The sequence below is a fragment of the Danio aesculapii genome, chromosome 20, assembly GCF_903798145.1.
Source record: "Danio aesculapii chromosome 20, fDanAes4.1, whole genome shotgun sequence".
In the NCBI taxonomy this organism is placed as follows: Eukaryota; Metazoa; Chordata; class Actinopteri; order Cypriniformes; family Danionidae; genus Danio; species Danio aesculapii.
The window spans coordinates 3,827,032-3,847,464 of record NC_079454.1 but is presented as its reverse complement, the minus strand read 5'-3'; the positions used below and the strand labels follow the sequence as shown (position 1 = coordinate 3,847,464).

The 20,433-nt window shown below is 36.0% G+C and overlaps 1 protein-coding gene across 1 annotated transcript; it reads left to right on the top strand.

Annotated features, from left to right (window-relative positions):
* The first annotated feature begins 258 nt into the window (after window positions 1–258).
* On the top strand, window positions 259–20,099 carry cebpz (CCAAT enhancer binding protein zeta). The gene is made up of 15 exons (XM_056481340.1): window positions 259–445; window positions 3,371–4,872; window positions 9,083–9,314; window positions 10,672–10,825; window positions 13,343–13,431; window positions 13,509–13,562; window positions 13,752–13,854; window positions 13,931–13,999; window positions 16,355–16,421; window positions 16,505–16,611; window positions 16,693–16,753; window positions 17,948–18,123; window positions 18,670–18,740; window positions 19,441–19,522; window positions 19,676–20,099. Exons 1-15 carry the CDS (start codon window positions 281–283, stop codon window positions 19,822–19,824), a joined length of 3,081 nt encoding a protein of 1,026 aa, XP_056337315.1. The 5' UTR covers window positions 259–280; the 3' UTR covers window positions 19,825–20,099.
* Window positions 20,100–20,433: the final 334 nt, after the last annotated feature.

The following is a 20,433-nucleotide window of genomic DNA, read 5'->3' as shown; positions in this document are numbered from 1 at the left end:
TCAAATAAATAATTTAAAGACTAACTTTCCTAACAAACAAAAATTCCTGAAAGAAAGAAAAATGCATCATTTGGAAATGATAAGTTAAGATAATCGAAGATCATTTTTATTTAGTTATTTAGGGAGGACTGGACTGGAAGGGCGAATATAATAAATATGAACGAACACTGAGTGAAAACAGCAGATGGCAGTGATGCAACTTGTGGATGCCAGCTGCCGCTAAACTCCAAAGAAGGAGAAAACACGCACAGACGGAAGAGAACGACGAAGCATGCGCTAAATGATCATGGAGGTGGACGATGAACACTCGTGTCAGAAAAGCAGAAAAAACATGGACAATGAGAACGAGGACTTTGATGATGCTGAAGACAGCGATCACACCGAAAATGACAAAAAGGAAGACGAGCTCACGCTGGATAATGTGCTGCGTTTGGGCGGGACAAAAGTGAGTTTATTTACGTTAGCGTGTCTACTACTACTAATACACACACATACACACGCGCACATACACACGTGTTGTTTCTCTGTCACATAAGAGCGTGACAACCTATATTTTACAGTCTATGGTGACAACACACGATGGACAAACTAGTTTGGCTTTTAAGTTACATTCCACGGTAACGTTATACTGTTTCTTTAACTTCTTCACAGGTGTCAATCTTAAATTAAACCAAGAAGAGACATTTCTGATACGCATTTGAACGTTATGATTAATACATTTATCTGTAGGATAGTTTCATTATTGCAAATGAATTGTTTTAGTAATTTTGAGCGCAAATTCCCATTCAAAACAAAGTCAACCGAGACAAAAGTGGGGTAACCAAAGCTAAATGTAGCTAGAAGCATTGAGTTGGATACGCAGAAATAAGGTGTATAATATAGGACATTTCATTCTAATAAATAAATCCATGACAGACTACATATGTTTCAGCTGTGAAACTCCAACTTCAATCGTTTGTAAGGTGGATGATGGTTTGGTGACATATTTGTACTTAAAAGTGATGGTTCACCCGAAAATTTACTCACTATTTACCTTCAAGTAGTTCCAAACCTTTAAGGTAACGTTATTCTTTTGTATGTTGAATATAAATAAATATATTTTGAGCAATTCCAGCGTTATGGATGTGACATTTGCAGTAAAATCTCAAAACATAAATTCACCATGAATATATATATATATATATATATATATATATATATATATATATATATATATATATATATATATATATATATATATATTGGAACATCTGTTTATGAGCAATTCCATGCAAATGTCAACCTTGCCATGAAAAAAAATTAGGTTTTCAACAAAACAGAGAAAACGTTTCTAGATGTTCTGTGTAAGCAAGTATTTTGCAGTAATTTTAAAATGCTCAAAAATGACTCTGTTAATGTTTTCAAACAATTATATTTGATTTACTAAAGTCACACAAGTGGCAATTTCACATCGGTCACATTCATAACAGAAAAGTGTCACATCCATAACAAAGCTGTTCTCTCATAAATGCAAAAATGTCAAATAAAATCATATTAATCAGTGTTGTTTTATAGAGAGCCAACTCTTATCCTTTTGATTTCATTTGGGTTGTGTAGTTTAATTCACAGAATTAACAAGAACAAGTATGTTGTATAGTGTAAACTTGCATACTTGTTTGGTCACATCCATAACGCATGTTTATTTTTCTTATTTAAAATGTAAAAAATGTTTACAGATTGATATTTTTCTGCTCCCATCACTCTGTGGTTAGTTGTTTTGGAAAATATAAACCGATGTTTCAATATAATGTTAACGTATACTTTCTATGTGAATTTATGTTATGAGTTTTTACTGCAAATGTCACATCAATAATGCTGAAATTGCTCTTATATTTTCCTAAACAACTAACCACAGTGTTAAAGTATCCGAAAAATATCATTCTGTAAACATTTTTTATATTTTAAACAAGGAAAATACGCATATGTTGGGGGGTGTGACGAAAAAACTTAGCGAGTTTAAAGTCCACCACATGCTTTGTAGAAATTCTGTGAATTAAACTACACAACCCAAAAGAAACAATGCAAATCAAAAGGATAAGAGTCGGGTCACTATAGAACAAACATGATTGATTTTAGTTTATTTGACTTTTTTGCATTTATGAGGAAAAAGCTTCGTTATGGATGACATCTCTCCGTTATAGATGAGAATTGGGACTTGTGTGATTTTAGTAAATCAAATATAATAGTTTGAAAACCTTAACAGAGACATTTTTGAGTATTTTTAAAGCACTTTAAAATCTGTAAAAAAAACGCAGAAGCAGTTTTGATATTTTGGCGAAAACCTAATTTTTTTTCACAGCAAGGTTGACATTTGCATGGAATTTGACTTGCATACCAGAAAAAACAAATACTATGGAAGTCAATGGTTAAAGGTTTCCAGCTTTCTTCTAAATACGTTCTATAATGTTTAACAGACAAAAGAAACGTGTAAAGCAGGGGTGCCCAAACTTTTTCGTATAAAGGGCCAAAAAATAAATATTATTGATAGCCGTGGGTCGAAGATGAATACTAAACTATTTTACATTAAAACTGCCATGGGTAATTTCTGAATTCATTTCGTAATATTAAAAATAAATACAGAACATTACTTTGAATTAGGGCTGTACGATTAATCGATCGCAATCTCGATTTGAAACATTGGGATTATTTAAATGCAAGAGGCTGTGATATGAAATATATATATATATATATATATATATGTATATGTGTTTGTGTGTGTATTATTTAATTTCCCCCGGCCAGAGCAAAAACAATCTTGCTAGCAGTGAGCACACTTTTGAACGCCCACAATAAAAAACTAACAAACAGGAAAATGCGGACAAGTGAAATAATAACAAGTAAAAACACTAGTTTCACTAGTAAACACTAGTAAAAAACGCTATTTATAGCAGTATTCCTTTTCCATATTAATTTCTGTTAAACGGCCAAGTCCTTATTCACTCTTTTGGTCAGAACTAAAGTGGCAGACATGTTTCTTTCGGATGATATTTTCAGTTGAAAATGTGAAATTAAAATAGTTGGGTTTTTTAGATGTGAGAATCAGTCTAATTTTAAGAATATCTATAAGCTAGTGTGATCCAAAATATTTCCCACCCTCTCTTCATTTTTCAGTTGAGATTGTCAAACATTTCCCAATTTTTTTAACCTAAAGGTTTTTATTTAATTTAAGCGGTAATCTATTCATTTCACCATGCAGTGTAGCAACAATCCTTGTATAGGTAATAGTACATTTATTTGGTTGTTTCGCATAGTTATAGTGGATACTTATTTTATCAGTACAGTAATTTTTTTTAATGTTTGTCTGATAAATCATATCTTTTTGTTGTCACAGGCAGATTATGTCATGCTGGCTGGCATCAGTGACACTACCGAGCTCGTAAATGGTGGGAAAAAAGTCATAATTGATGATCTAGAGGAGGGAGAGCTGGAAGATTTCATTAAACAGCTGGGCATCCGTGCATACGCAGGACAGCAAATCATCCAAGATGAAGAGGATGCAGCATCCTCAGAGCCAACCAAAAAGGAGGGGAAAAAAGCAAAAGGTTCCAAAATAAAAGAGGATGCAGCGCCTAATGTGAAAAATACAGTTACCCCCTCAACAGAAGTTACGAAGAAGTCTGTTCAGTCTACAAACCTTGCTAAAACCACTGGAAAGAAGGCCAAACAAAAACCCGCAAACCTGTTTGAGTTCATTCCAAGGCAATTTCTCCTCATTAAACCTGGGGGGAAGTGGTTTGATATTGAGTACACCTCAGAAGGCACGTCTGTAGGTCAAAGTGAGTCCCTGACCTGTCAGTACAAGGCTTTAGCTCAGAAACTCTACGAGAATGAAACTGCGCTCTACAAAAGCAAAAAGAACCTTCAGAAAGGTGCCAACTCTGCCTGGATGAAGACCGTGGTGTCCACAGGAACGATGACCGATAGGATGGCAGCTATGACCGTGCTAATTCAAGATGCTCCAGTTCACAGTCTCGAGCACATTGAGAGCCTTGTGTCCATGATGAAAAAGAAAGGAAGTCGCAGACCTGGACTTATGGCTTTGGATACCCTTAAGGAACTGCTGCTTTCTGACCTCCTCCCAAAAACCCGCAAGCTTCGGACTTTCTCCCAGCATCCGTTTGATGAGCTGGAGGAAAAATCCAGTGGCAATAAGGACACCCGGGACCGCAGGCTAATTCTCTGGTACTTTGAGCACCAGTTGAAGCTTCAGATTGCAGATTTTGTGGTCACTTTGGATGAACTAGCTCACGATATGGTCGAGGCCACCAAAATGCGAGCGCTTACCACTGCCTATGAGTTGCTGTGCAACCAGCCAGAGCAGGAGAAATTGCTTCTTGTACAGATTGTCAACAAATTAGGGGATCCTGAATACAAAATTGCCTCAAAAGCCTCATACTTGTTAGAAACGGTGCTTCACAAACATCCCAACATGAAGACGGTGATCTGCTGTGAGATAGAGCGCCTCATGTTCAGATCCAACATCAGCACCAAGGCTCAGTATTATGCCGCATGCTTTCTAAATCAAGTTATTCTGAGCCACGAAGAAGCAGACTTGGCTGCCAGGCTCATCACAATCTACTTCACGTTTTTCAATGCATGTGTTAAGAAGAAGAATATGGAATCTAAAATGCTCAGTGCTCTGCTAACTGGAGTGAACAGAGCATATCCGTATGCAAAGATTGGGGATGACAGTGTGTCCAAGCAGCTGGACACACTGTTTAAAGTGGTGCATGTTGTCAAATTCAACACTGCTGTCCAAGCCCTTATGCTGCTCTTTCAAGTCATGGACTCTCAGCAGACTGTTTCAGATCGTTATTATGTAGCACTCTACAGGTAAACCAAAATGCTTTTTTTATGCATGTTTAATGCTTGATATTTTATCACTGTTTAGTTGATTTAGATTGACTATATTGTCAGGTGTTAGATTTAAACATTAAGATTTATGAAGATTAAGATTAAATCAAGTTATGTCATCTCATATTCTGATAATGATATATTTCACAATATACAGCAGGGGAAATAAGTGTTGAGTAGGTCACCATTTTATCTCAGAAAACACATGAGTCTTGAAATTTTCTTCGGATGTTTGTAGCAACCAAAGAAATGCATGTATGCAAAAGTTTTGCTAATAAGTTATGCGTAATAAAATGAAATGACGCAGGAAAAAAGTATTGAACACATGAAGAAAGGAAGGTGTAGAAAGCTAGTGAAAGCCCAGACAGCAGCTGAAATCTCTCAGTAGTTTTTCATCAAGCCTTCATCCCAACATCTACATTACCAGGATGATGAAGATAAAACCAGTGTGGACATTTCAGCAAGACAATGATCCAAAACACAGGCAAGGACACTCTCAAATGCTTTCAGAAAAAGAAAATCAAGCTGTAGAATGGCCCAGCCAATAACCTGACTTGAATCCGATATAAAATACAAATTAAAGATCAGTTTTGAGAGACCAAACCCTCAAAATCATTAAGAATTTTACACTCACAAAAAAAAATTACTCCTGAGCAAATGATGTGGCTTCATTCTTCACATGAGAGGCGTCTTTAAGCTGCCATCACCAAAAAAGTATTTTATATAAAGTATTAAATGCGTTTCAGTATTTCAGTACTTTCGCCTTGTGTCATTTCATTATTACACATAACAAATTTTTCAGTTTGTTTTATTTTTATGTTTTTATTGTTTAAGTTTTTACCAAAATCTGTTTTAATTCCACGTCAATAGCCCCTTTTAAAAATATTATTCCCAAGAAAAAACATGACGTGTTCAATACTTTGTTTTCCCCGCTGTATTACTTTTTCAGTAAATTCATAAATTCAGTTTATAGTTTAGATACGCTGACCACATGGAATGGACTATTTTGAAATGTTGTTTTTATTTTACATTTTAAGATAAATTTTCAATTTATTCATATGTGTTTTAATCATATTTCTCACTTTATTTTAAGTTTCAGTGCAAATGTTTGATTTAGAAATGCAGAAATATTAAATATTAATGAAATATAAAACACTTTTAAACTAATGATTACAGGCCCCACATAAAATACTGCTAATTTAACTGCATGTAACCATCACCTTTCAAGATGGCAAGTTTCTCAGGATGCTGTAATTCATATTTCTGTGTGCATACCCATAATGGTCTGTAATATTGCGCTCGTATAAATTATGAAAAAGTTTTGCAACACCTTGATATAAACAGTAATATGTAATATGAAGTGATAGACTTTATATTTTATCCATAAGATATATATTGTCATATTGCACATCCCTAATTAAGATTAAAGTATTAATGGAATTAATTATTGAAAGAAATATATCACTTTGTTTCTGAAAAAATCACAATTCTCAATTTTATCATGGCTCTTTGTGGTGGGTGGTTTTATTATTTTGCAAGTTGTCTAAGCAGTACAGCCAAACAAAATATCTTATTTTTTAAAAACAAATCCTTACAAGGTAGCAAAATGAGAAAAGGCAGACATTTAGACCAAAGTGGACAAATAAAAAAGGTGGTACCATGATAGGTTGCCCCCTGTACAAGTCCAATTGTGAAATTTTCTCACGACTAAATATTCCAAGCAACTGTTGATGTTACTATACATAGCAAAGTGGAATAATTGATATCAACAGCCATGTAAAAAAAAAAAATCGATCAGGGTCAACACAGGTCTTTGGCCGGACCTGAACAATTTGTCTATCAGCAATAGCATGCAGCTGAATTGGATTAATACGAGTGGAGAGCAGATAAATGACAATGATGACCTGTTCATGGACATTGGTAATATACAGGGGTTGAACAATGAAACTGAAACACTGGCCAATTTAGTGTTGGAGGTTTCATGGCTAAATTTGACCAGCTTGGTGACGGATATTCATTGATTGCACACTCCACTAGTAAAGCTACGGTCACACTGGGCTTTTCCTCCCATAGACTTCCATTCATACGCACGCAATACGTCAGACCGGAAACGCGTCATGCGTCAAGTTTCGCATGTTGCTGCGGTGCAAAGTTCAATCTTGGTGAACTCTGACCTGCGAAATCGCATCACTTGACTGCGTGAGACCAATCGAGGATCAAAACATGACCTCTCTGGACAGATATTTAAAGCATGGAACAATCGCTCGCTTTTTTAATGTCTAATCATCTTGTTTAATCCCGCCCCTTTTCGCAGCGCCGCACGACAGAATTTCGCACACACAAAGCCCGGTGTGACCGTAGCTTAAGAGAGGAGTGTGAAGGTTTAATTAGCAGAGTAATAGCGGTTTTGCTTAAAATATTGCAATGCACCAACATTATATGTGACATATCAGAATTCATAAGAGGACAAATTGTTGGTATGCATCTCACTGGCTCATCTGTGACCAAGACAGCAAGTCTTTGTTATGTATCAAGAGCCACAGTATCTAGGGTAATGTCAGCGTACCACCAAGAAAGACAAACCACATCCAACGGGAATAAATGCGGATATAAGAGGAAGCTGTCTGAAAGGGATGTCCGGGTTTTAACCCGGAATGTATACCTAAAACATAGAACCACAACTGCCCAACTCGCTGCAGAAATAAATGTGCAGCTCAACTCTTCTGTTTCTACCAAAACTGTTTGTCAGGAGCTCCACAGGGTCAATATACATGGTCGTGCTGCTACAGCCAAACCTTTGGTCACTCCTGCCAATGCCAAACTTCGGTTTCAGTTGTGCCAACATCGAAAATCTTGGACTGTGGACAATGTGAAACGTGTTGTTCTCTGATAAGTGCAGCTTCACTGTATTTCCCACGTCCGATAAAGTTACTGTGTGGAGAAGCCCAAAGAAGCGAACCACCCAGACTGTTTCATGCCCAGAGTGAAGCATAAGGGTGGATCGGTGATAGTTTGGGCTACAATAGAATGGGACTCCCTAGGCTCAATACTTGTGCTAGATGGGCACATCACTGCCAAGAACTACCGGACCATTATAGAGGACCATGTGCACCCAATGGTTCAAACATTGTGTCCTGAAGATGGTGCCATGTATCAGGGGGATATTGCAGGTCAGGATATGTTTTCCTCCACCAGCATCGCATAGTGACCTGACCACTATTCTGCCAGAAGAATGGCTCAAAATCCCTCTGGCCACTGTGTAGGACTTGAATCTGTCATTCTCAAGACAAATTGATGCTGTATTGGCCACAAAAGGAGGCCCCACACCATACTAATGAATTATTGTGGTCCAAAACTAGGCGTTTCAGTTTTATTGTCTTATCCCTGTACATGTTCAAGCAATTCTACATATTTGCAGAGTAAAGGAAGAGTTGAACAGCTGGACATTCAAATATGAAATCCTCCAGCACTTTTATTCACAGCAGTTCAGCTACTGGACTAACCTGCGCCTCCAGTGCAAAATCACCTGCTTTCAGAGCACAGATCACACAGTCTCACACACAGCATTACACAACCCCGCTATTGATAACAGCAGTTCGTCATCTAAGCTTGTTTGCAAACACTGCCCACCAAGTATAATTTGTCTTTGTGGTACCCGAACCATCACGAGCCATTCTGTTTTTCTGCATAGCAACAGAACAGTAGAATATACAGCACATATGAACTGCTGTCCTGCATTCAAAGGCCTTGTCATGATCTCATTGTGAATATTACATCAAAAGACTTGACTAAGTCAGTGTGCAAAGTACACATAAAGAGGACTGACTGAACAGCAATTTGCATGCTTTGAGTTTTAGAGATTTCCCAAACACTCCTGATCATAGCTGTGGATTAAGCATCTAAAAACATGCTGAATTTGGAAGTAGGTTGAGTTTTAATGCATGTATGGACTTGTGCTACTCAGAGAAAAAGCTAAAATATCAGAATTCTGGAGAATTTTAGAACTTACCTTAACCACATACTTGCTGATTAGATACCAGAGAGAAATTTTACTTATTGAATTGATGCAGTATATGGTACATTTATTAACTCCACAGAGACCCTGTTATGTGTTACTGGTAAAGGTGCACAGATTGCAATGTGTCAATTTGGGATTGTAATCATTTTGTACAACTTTTGTTTTCCTCAGGAAATTGTTGGACCCAGGATTATTTTCAAGCTCGAGAAAGAGTATGTTTCTCAACCTCTTGTATAAATCTCTCAAAGCTGACGTAGTTCTCAGGCGTGTGAAGGCATTTGTGAAAAGGCTTCTTCAGGTCAGCTGTGAGCAGACTCCTGAATTTGTATGCGGTGCACTTTTCCTTGTGTCGGAAGTGATGAAGGACAAGCCAGGCCTCAAGTTACTGCTACAAGAACAGGGGGTAAGTCTCCACATGCACTTGTAGTCGGCTGTTTATGTAGTCTGATTACCTGTGTCTTATGTATTATCACTGGAAAAAGTCTAATGGGTGACTTGACTTTTCAGAACTATAACATTAACATACAACAGTAACACAAGTTTGGCATCACTGAATTACTTTTGTAGTTTTACTAGAAACAATCACAGTTTTTAAGATAGCATTAAAACAAACATACTATACTAAACAAACTATAACACCAATTGAGTGGAATTACTGTTAAAGGTGCAGTATGTAAGTTTGACACCCAGTGGTTGAACTAGGTATTGCACTCCTGGTTCAAAACATGCAAGAGCAGGTTGCCAGATTGACGTCACCAACATAGGTTGATATAAACAGTGTTCTAAATAAAAGCATCGGCACGCAATAGAACGGGTATTTTCCATATTAAAAGGAATTTTTGTCGTAAATAACACCTGAAATTAATATTTTTGCAACGGCTTTTATTTCTTGCAGCTGAACAACAGAAAACTGACACTGATCACCTCCGATACACCTCATGTGCTTTTTTCAGTGTTAAATGCTACACATGCTTTGAGAGCCTTCATGACTGAATGAATCAAATACTTTGTTTTCCACCAAGGCAACCCGAGGTTGGCATTGGGCGGGTTAAAGGGACCAAAACAAAGACAGTGTTCCGGCACGTATTGCACATTTTCAAAGCAGAATATCTGAGAATAGCATTGTTTTTTAGAAAAACAAGAATGTTCACTTGGCATGTTTCTTAAATATCTGCAAACATATTATGGTATTTTTATGCTTTAGTAGAGTCAATAACTTACAACACCTTTAAGAACCAGAGAGATGTTCACTGAAGACCAGAGGGAATGTATCCTTAAAGCACCAATTCTGGATTTTAGGTTCCATAAAGGTTGCTCAGCTTAGCTTTTCCATAACACCATGAGAACAAAGAGTGATTAAAGTCGAGTTGCCTTCATGTTACCCAAAAATACAAGATTAGTGAAAACTAATCTAAAACTTATCTGACAAACCAGCTAATCCTGCTTCATGGCACAGCTCCTGTAGACCATGAAGGTTACTGCAGTCATGACATGGGTCACTCAGTCGCTTGTCAAATGGGCTTCATTTGGTTATAACAGAATAAAATCAGAAAAGAAGATGGGGTTGTATGATTCATGTTGCATACTTTGACTGTAACCCACTCTGATAGCACAATGGATATTAGCGGACAGGATGTCAGTATGTGTAGCAATAAGCTCACAAAAGCAAAGCCTCTCTTGGAATGGTGTCTCTTTATGCCTTTGCATTGTTCAGCACTGAGAGTTTAGTTTCATACTGTTTATAAATAATCCTTCTGTAGGATGAAGAGGAAGAATTCTATCAGGATCTCGAAGAGGATCTAGATGATGCTGAGGAAACTCTTGTGGATGCTGAAAAAGACAAAGAAAAAACATGTGCAAAACAATGTCAGGTGAAGCCCACGGCATCATGGGTACATCAGCAAAATTTGGAAGGTAAACCTACTGCGCTTTCTTGATAATTACTTTGACATTGTTCAATGTGTGCATGACCCAATATTATATGTTTCTGCAAGTCCAACTACTCATGCCATCCACTGCAATACTTACACTACTACATTTTAAATTTAAAACAGATGTTTTTTGGGAACTCTGCAGATATGTTTTAGATTGAAAACTCCAGGGTTGCTTTTCATTGTAGACAAACAAAAATGCAAACATCTGAAAATGGAAGGGTGGCTTCCCACATGCAAAACCGCACCATACCATTTTTGGGTACCCTTTTCAAAGAGTACCTTGCACAACAGAACGGTCTGAAAAGTTGGAGCTAAATGTGCAGCTGAATGCAGTTGGTTTACAGACTGTACTGAAATACTGTGCTCAACATCTGCAATTACCATATTTTCTGTAGCAATATAAAACCCCGAATCAGAAAAATTTCAGAGAGTATAGAAAATGTAAATAAAAAAGTAGTGATTTCCAAATTTACTTTAACTTGTATTTCATTGCAAACAATATAAACACAAAATATTTCATGTTTTGTCCGGTCAACTTCATATCACTTGTAAATATACATTCAGACCTGCAACTCATTCCAAAAAAGTTGGGACAGGAGCAAATAAGGGCTAGTAATTAGGTAAATTGGTTAATTAATTATGTGAGTTGAAACGGGTGATATCAACAGGTGATTGTAATTATGATTTGGTACAAAAGCAGCATCCAAGAAAGGTCTAGTGCTTTAGGAGCAAATATGGGCAGAGAATGGTCTGTTTGTCAACAAATACGTGAGAGAATTTTCGAAATGTTTAAAAACAAATTTCCTCAAAGAAAGATAGGAAGACATTTTTTATATTTCACCTCCAACAGTGCATAAGATCAAGGGCTCTGAAGCGGTTCAAGGAACAAAAACGAAAAATGGAAACAAATGAAATTTAGCATGAAAACAAAAACTAAATCTATTTTAATCGTTCTAAACAGAAACGTTTATTTGAAGTTACAATTAACCTGTTAATAACATTATTTTATTGTTCTCTTTATCATTCTCTTTATATAAATTGTGTGTACAAATGCGACTGATGCATACAACATGAAGTTCCCACGAAGCAGATGTCATAAGCAAGAGCCATGCGACAAGCTTATCCTAAAGGTTACCAAGCACCTGGCTGTTTCATGTACAAAGATATGTTTAGCTTTTAAGTTATTGTAATGAAAAATTAGTAGTTTAAATTACAAAAATAATTTAAAATGTGAAAAACTCTAAATAAAATATATTTTTTTAAAAAAGTAGGCTATGTGCTGCCTTTCACTGTAATTCCTTACAGTTGCATCTTCACAATAGGACATGAGTTACACCAAGCGCCCTTTCATTCATTCATTGGTGGTAATCTGGTCCCCGGTGAGAAAATGTGTTTGATTCAGCTGGACATGAAAATCTATTGAGTTGGACTTTACAATGCACAGGTCTGACAGATGGAGTTTGGCGTGTGTGCTGCTGTTAAAAAAAAATAAAAACATAATAAAACTGGCATCTTTCATTTGAGAAAAAAAAAAAAATTACAAAAATAATTCTTAATTGTTTTTAGATTGGTCGCCATAAAAAAAAATCCTTTTCGTCAATATTTCTCCTATGACAAATCGTCTGATGATTCGATCTGTAATATTGCAGGATGAGGGGCAGATTGTAAACATAATAGATAAAATTTTGAATAATTTGATATATTAAACTGTCAAACCGCCCAAGCCATTTCTATTTGGAGATTTACAGTATTAATAGCTTTAATCCTTATAAACAATGCGTTTATTAAATGCATAATTTACAAGGCTGCTGAAGAATAAACCGAATATGCAATATGATTCGTGCATAGTGATCACAGTGAAATTAGGCAAGTGATCGTTTTAAACTATAAATATAAAAACTGTAAGAAATTTTAAGTAATGGAACATTATATGTAAAAATAAATAAACCTAAGTAGTAGGCAAGGCTAAATAAAGGCACCTCATCCAAGCTGAACATCAGTGCACATGCATCTATTTAAATCTTCATAGGAGCTATAGATGACAGACACAATCTCATTAAAAACTGATGCTTACTGTCAACTAGGCTACATTTTTTGCCAGTTAAAACTGTTTTGTGCGAAAAGGAGGCCCTATGTTAACAGTGTCCAGAAGCACCAAGACATTCTGAAGAATGTTAGAATTCAGCAGCCGTTGACATTGTTGGAACAAAATATTATGGCTGCTTATTTTGTAACATTCTTCAGTATATCTTTGTGTTCAATAGAAGAAAGAAACTCTCGATAGAAGAAAGAAAGGTTTGGAACATGTGGAGGATGAGTAAATGATGGCAGAATTGTCATTGTTGGGTAAACAACCCTTTAATAATAATAATAAAAAGAGAAATTCATTGTCATTTGAAACGATCTATTTATGTTGTCAGTTTGTGATGTAATTTAACAATATTTATTAATCAATTATAGATCATTTCTGTAAGTTACAAATTTCGCTTGTTTTTAGGTGGTGTGAATAAGGCAATCTATGATCCCATGAACAGAAACCCTTTATACTGTGGGGCTGATCACACAGCCCTCTGGGAACTTCAGAAGGTACCAAGACGAATGATATTTCCAAGATTCTCATTCTGCCCAAGATCTTTTCTCTGATGTCATGTTCTTTCTTTCAGCTCTCTCATCACTTCCATCCCTCCGTGGCTCTTTTTGCTAAGAGCATATTGCAGGTAACGACTTTCCCTGGGTTAAAGTCAGCATGTAGTCAAAATAAAAGTGCTACAATTAAAGGGAAGCCAGCATTTGTCTATTTGTCATGTATGCAATAGTTTTTGTTTTTAAACTATTGGCCAAGCTCTCTCAAGCCAGCATCAAAGTTAGTCTTGACAACTTATGTCACCATTTTTTTCAACCATCAGGGAGAGTTCATCGTGTACACCGGGGATCCACTTCAGGACTTTACACTTATCCGCTTTTTGGATCGCTTTGTTTTTAGGAATCCAAAGCAAGCAAAGGGAAAACGTAAGTAAGCTCTACAAAATCGCAGTTTTGGACTTGAAACCTTTTTATTTTTATGAATGTGTCTTTTGCATTCTAGAAAACACAGATGCTATAGTGATGCAGCCTAAGTGCAGGAGGACATTCGGTAATGTACAACCATTACCTGGTAAGTCTTTATTGTATTGTGTTGTGCGTTTAGTTTTTATAGAGATGCAGGATATGAAATATTTGAACAGATATCCTATTATTAAGTCCTTCTCATGGCACAATCTGATATAGATACAGATAATCAATAAGTTCATATTTTTATATTATAATGTTCATATAATCCGCAGCGTGTGCACCCAGGAGAATAAAAATGCAGCTCTGACTATAGTAAACATCAGTCCTCACAATTTAAAATATCTTTGAAACATTTTTGTGCTTTGTTATTGTATATTAAAGCTTAACCAGGGAAAAGACTGCAAATGAGCCTTTAGCATGTAATGAAGATTATTTTACTGTGCTGGAATATATATTTAAAAAATGTATGCATCTATTGGGCCTATTGCTATATAATTTATTTACTTTTTAATAAAAAATAAAATAATGCATTGACATTTATCAACCTCGAATAAAGTATCCTCAAAACCTAAGGGCATAGTTGATATTTATCAGAAATGATATAATTTAATATCAATAAAATAATAAAATGCTAAAGGATTTCCAATCAGTTTATGAGAGCTTTTTTTGCAGATTGTTATTGATCCACAGTGTCTCTGCTTTTTAACAACTGATTTTGTTTCTCTTTGCATCTAAAACATTTGCATGGTGATGACTGGTATTTATATGCAAAGCATGTTTTCCCTGGAAAAATGTTGTACAGTTTTCAAATGGGCACATAAATGCTCTGGGTAACTCTTTATAATAACGGCACATTATAAATCATTTAATGAATGAACTATTGGCTAATGCTTAATAAATGATTCATAGTGTGCTGGTATTATAAAGTGTTACCCCTTTAAGTGACAAAAAAAAAAATCAGGTTATACCTGATGCCTGTTTTCCTCTTCTTGGAGTTCACGCCAAAGATGCATCGGTAAAGAAACACTTTGAGTTTTTTCACTTGTGAAGATCCGTTGACAAATGATGACCTAATGAGATTGATCATTTTAAAGCAGAAGTCAATTGCACTATGAAAATTAATATATCTCTGACACATCAGAGAGATTTATCTAAACAATAAAAATTGTCATCTTTACCAATATTGCCCAGTACTTTATCATTTAATTATTGTCGTAATTATTGTGCATCCCTAACTTTCTATTTTTGTTTTTGTTGCAAAATTGATGAAATTATATAAAGTATATAGTTGATAAAGAAGTGGTTTTATCAAAGTCGTGTAAAAATTAGGATAAAATTGCGATATTTTTTTATTTTGTGATTATTTATTGCGATATGAATAAAATTTCACCAGATTACTTAATATCTCTATTTTGAAAGAATTTATAATGTTAGATTTATTTGGCTGATTCTGCAGTAGGAGTGGGCGACGCAGTGGCGCAGTAGGTAGTGCTGTCGCCTCACAGCAAGAAAATTGCTGGTTCGAGCCTCAGCTAGGTCAGTTGGCATTTCTGTGTGGAGTTTGCATGTTCTCCCTGCGTTTGCGTGGGTTTCCTCCGGGTGCTCCGGTTTCTCCCACAGTCCAAAGACCTGCAGTACTGGTGAATTGGGTAGGCTAAATTGTCCGTAGTGTATGAGTATGAGTGAGTGTATGGATGTTTCCCAGAGATGGGTTGCGGCTGGAAGGGCATCCGCTGCGTAAAACATATTCTGGATAAGTTGTCGGTTCATTCCGCTGTGGCGACCCCAGATTAATAAAGGGACTAATCCGAATAGAGAATGAATGAATGCAGTAGGAGTGCATCTCCATAAAATCTAATATAATATAAATCTATAAAATTTTTGGGGTCCCCCGACACATTTTAATTGTAGTCTGTGCTATTTGCAGTGCACTTCTGTATTTTCATGCATAACAATCTATTAATGCAGTCAAGAATAAGATACAATTGTAATAAAGTGTTTTAACGTTTCCCGAGTTTATCAGTATTCAAGTACAGTAGTTGAATTATAAAATAAAAATAATTCAATCAAATTTATCGTTGTTAAAGTCACAAATAGTACAATTTCTTATACCTGAATGCTTTTAAAATCATTATATAATCCCAGGCATCAAAAACACATGCAAATGATAAATTATAATACAAACTCAACATTGCATATCCTGTGACTATTGTGAAGGATCACATTGCGATATCGACGCTGAAAAGATATATTGTGCAGCCCTAGTAGAAATAATATGATGCTTCTACTATGGAGCTTCAATGTTTACCAAATGTAATGTTAAACTATTCCTAATGTTTCTGCAGTGCATTCAATTTGGGGGAGATTAAATATTACATGACATAAAGCCTTGTAACATTAAAAAAACATTTGTTTTATAATGGGTCATGAGAACAAATATCGTTTATGTTTTATGCAGTTAACAGTGAAGAATATCTGGCCAAAGAGGAGAGTCAGATACCTGTGGATGAGGTGTTCTTCTACAGGTTAGTAGAAGCTTCACCCAGATATGTTCTGTAGAGAATGAAAATGATGTTCAGCTGCTAATGTGTGTTTGTGTGTCACTCAGGTACTTTAAGAAGCGAGATGAGGAGAAACGATGGAAAAAGACTAAACGAAATGAGGACAACGAAAGTGTGGAGGATGTCGATGATGACGAATTTGAGAGAGTGCTGGGTAGGCCCTAAAATTAATACGTCGTTGTACCTTTCCAGTTTTCTTGTTGTGAAAAAACTGACCCACATTTTGTCTTATCAGATACTTATGAAGGAGACAGCTTTTTCACGGATTTCAAGGATGATGACTTGGACTTTGCAAGGTATGTTCAATGTAGATTAAGCAATTGCAAATACAGTTTCCTGTGCTGCATGGTATAATACTTTTGGAGAATTTTCCACTGTGTACGGTACCTGCAACCTGGGACTTTTTTCAGTACAACCTCAACACCACCTACTGTATGAAAGCATGAGAGTGTTAAAGCTCATTTCAAAATGTATTATGCAAAACGCCAATTCAAAACGTAAAACAGCAATGCATTTAAATGATCTAACATGCAAAGTTTTGCTTGCAAAATGAAAACTAAATTCTAAAAATTGACATTTGCCATTTAAAAAGTTTTAATATGTAAATTATATATAAATTCAAAGTCAGGCAGGTAAATTTACTAGACTTTACACTCCTTGGATTTTCACACAAACATTGTACTCTATAAGCTCCTGACTAATCAATTAATCAGGGGGGCGTTTCCCAAACAATGTACAAACAATGTACAATGATGTAACTCGCGGCTGAACTATCATAGTGTGATGCATTGTTTGGGAAAAGAACGATGTAGTGACGAGTGTTTCCCAAAACCCGAAGTTGCACTGTCGCAGATCCATTGTTTGCACCACGTTAGTTATAGCGTAAAAAATGCCCAGAATGGGGCGGAGTAAAAACTTCTTTAGAGAAGAACCCTATAATTTATTTGTGCAAATTATATTGTTTACATGCACGCACATTAAAAAAAAATCCAATATTAGTTTTGCTAAAAACATGCACTCGCTTTTCATGTTAATTCAAATATATGTAAATGGCTCATACAGAGCCTATGTTTCCTTTACATATATTATTGAGAATAGGCCATGTTCTATTCTAAAACATAAAATCACTTACAAAAGCTAACACATTTTCTAATATCATATATAAATATATAATGAGCGGATTTATTAAGAAATGAAATTTAATATTTTTAATATTTACAAAATCTTGCAAACAACAATTAAAACAAATCAAACATTTTCATGCTTCTGTCGTCTTCTGGGGTTTCAGTGCTTCTCTTATTGGTAGCTTGCCTGCTCTGTATAAATACTTATCCCTGGCTATTTACATTTACAAACAGCTAAAACGCCCCCCAATGCTGCACAAATGCAAACAAGACTACAGCACGTGTCGTGGTAAACTAAAAGCTCCACTAACAAATCGAACAAATCAAAACACTTACAGCTGTCCTCTTTTGTGTTTTTTTATTCAGCAGTGTGATGGCTAAGTCTAAGAAAGGTAAAGATCAAGAAGAAGATTCTGACGACGACGATGATGATGATGACCTTGATGATGAAGAGGTCTCTCTGGGCAGCATGGAAGACTTTGAAGATGAATGTGAGGACGAAGCTGGAGAGTTTATGGACGTAGAAGATGATGCTGAAGCAGGTGCGTCAACTTTGCAAGTTTTAATATCAATTTAAACAGCGATTGTTTGACAGTGTCCAGTGGTGGATGAAGGTTTCATGTTTGTTCACCCTTTTTTTTTTATGATTGTTTCCTTTCCTGTAAACTTTGTTTCTGACCACATTAGTTCCCAAGTAAAACAAAAGTAGAGGTTTATTACTATAGTTGCGGGTTTTCCAGTTTTCTACTGTATGTGCACACAAATTTACCTACAGTAGTAAAAGGTCTATCTAAAACCTTAAAGAGTTGGTGCAGATTAATTAATGATTCTTTCCGCAGTGGCAACCCCTGATAAAGGGAATAAGCCGAAAGTAGTGAGTGAAATGAACTTGGTGATTTAAGTAATGGCTTTTTTTGAGAGAAGACCACAAACTTTTCAGATCAAATGAATTCAATCAGTCTCTATGCATATTGCATGAACAATTCTCTAAAGCCATGCAGATAGTACTGGGTATTTCAGTAGATTATGATTCAAATGTGCACTTCTAACCTGACCTTGGTGTGTGTGTAAACCCTTTTTTTCTTAAGGCGATCAACATAAAGAGAAGAAAAAGAAAAGAAAAATGAAGGACACAGCAGTGTTTGCATCAGCTGAAGAGGTAAATGGTTTCAAGAACGTCACGAGTTGAGTGTTTTAATCAGTAAACCAAATATTTGATGCGACCACCATTTGCCTTTAAACCAGCCTTTTCTTGAGAGCACGAGCACAGTTCATAACTAGGATATATCCATTTTAATTTATGTGTTTCTGTATGTATTTTTGTTCACTATTTTCTGTATTGTTTAGTTTTTTTACCGAAATTTGGAACAGTTAGTGTAGGTAGAGCAAGATGCACACAATTGTGGTGGTGTATTTAAGTTATTTGATTTCAACTACAGAAATGACTTCTGTGTTTACTGAGTGTAACCACAGATACAGGGTTTTAAAGCCACAATTCATCAGCAGATCGCTCATATGTCCGCTTCTAGACAAACCAGCTGATTGACATGACTTTGAAACGCTCCAGTGTCCCTGTATCTGTGTTTACCCTCAGTAAACAGTGGTGAGTTCTGTGAACCGATGACCTTGACGGCCAATCACAGTCATTTGTGTTGAGATGCTGTTTAAGAACGTGCTCAACAGCACTCGGATGTTAGCGGGAAATGGATCATTTAAAATTTCACTACTGATTGGTATCGAATTTCAGTATTGTGACGACACTAATTAGTAGTAAGTTGTAATCATTTCAGTGTCTTTGAGAAGAATGAAATGACGCCTGTTTGACTGAACCGCTGATTAATATTTGTCTTTTGAAACAGTTTGGCTGTCTGTTGGATGAAAACGCAGGTCTCAAGTTTGAAAACAGTGGCATGAATGCGATGTCCAATGCAGACAAAGCTGGTGAGTACTGATGAAGTACCAAATAAAAAATTACTTCATGCACAGCAATTAGAGATGAATATGTATCATAGTTAAACTGATATCTTTTGAAACTCCCGCTTTCTGTTTTTGTGGTTTGATGTTTCCCCTAATTTTTCTGTCTCTTCAATCCAGGTGTTAAGCAGCTGAAGTGGGAAGCTCAGCGGAATGACTGGATCTGTGGTAGAGATGTCAAAACACTCCGGCGGAGAAAGGCAAATTTCAACAAAAACAAGTTTGGAATGGCCAAAAAACATAAGAGTGTCAAGAAAATGAGAAAGTAGAATAAAGATATCTGTTTATACTCGCGCCTGATTGGTGGACCAGACTTCTTGATCTGCTTCATGGATGCAATAGATCTTGATGCATTGACAGTCATGGTGATGTACAGGAGAGGAGGAACTGCTTTGCAATATTTCTGTATGATTGTGGCTCTAGAGTGGTTTAGTCAATATTGGCTGTTTTTAAATTTTCACTGTTTTATAATATCCAGGGTTTGTATATGCTTTGGAAAATGCTTCATTTCACATTATAAAATGTTTGAAAATGTTCATTTTAATACATCTAGTGTGGTTTATTTTTTTAATTACATTTAGTCTATTTGAATCCAGCAGTGGTGCTGTATCACTAAGATGGCGTCACAGGAAAAGGACCAGTTACGAAAACATTGTTAAAAACATAGGCTGCATCCCAGTTTACCTGCTTATTAAACTTTTAATAATAATAAATACTTGAGTGTGTGACAAGCCTTTTCAAGCATTAGCACATACTGCTTTACTTACTGGTTTGTTGATGCCAGAAGTCAGAGGAGAATGACCAGACTGGTTCGAGCTGATAGAAAGGCAACAGTAACTCAAGTGAGTTTTTACAAGTGAGGTCTGCTGAAGAGCATC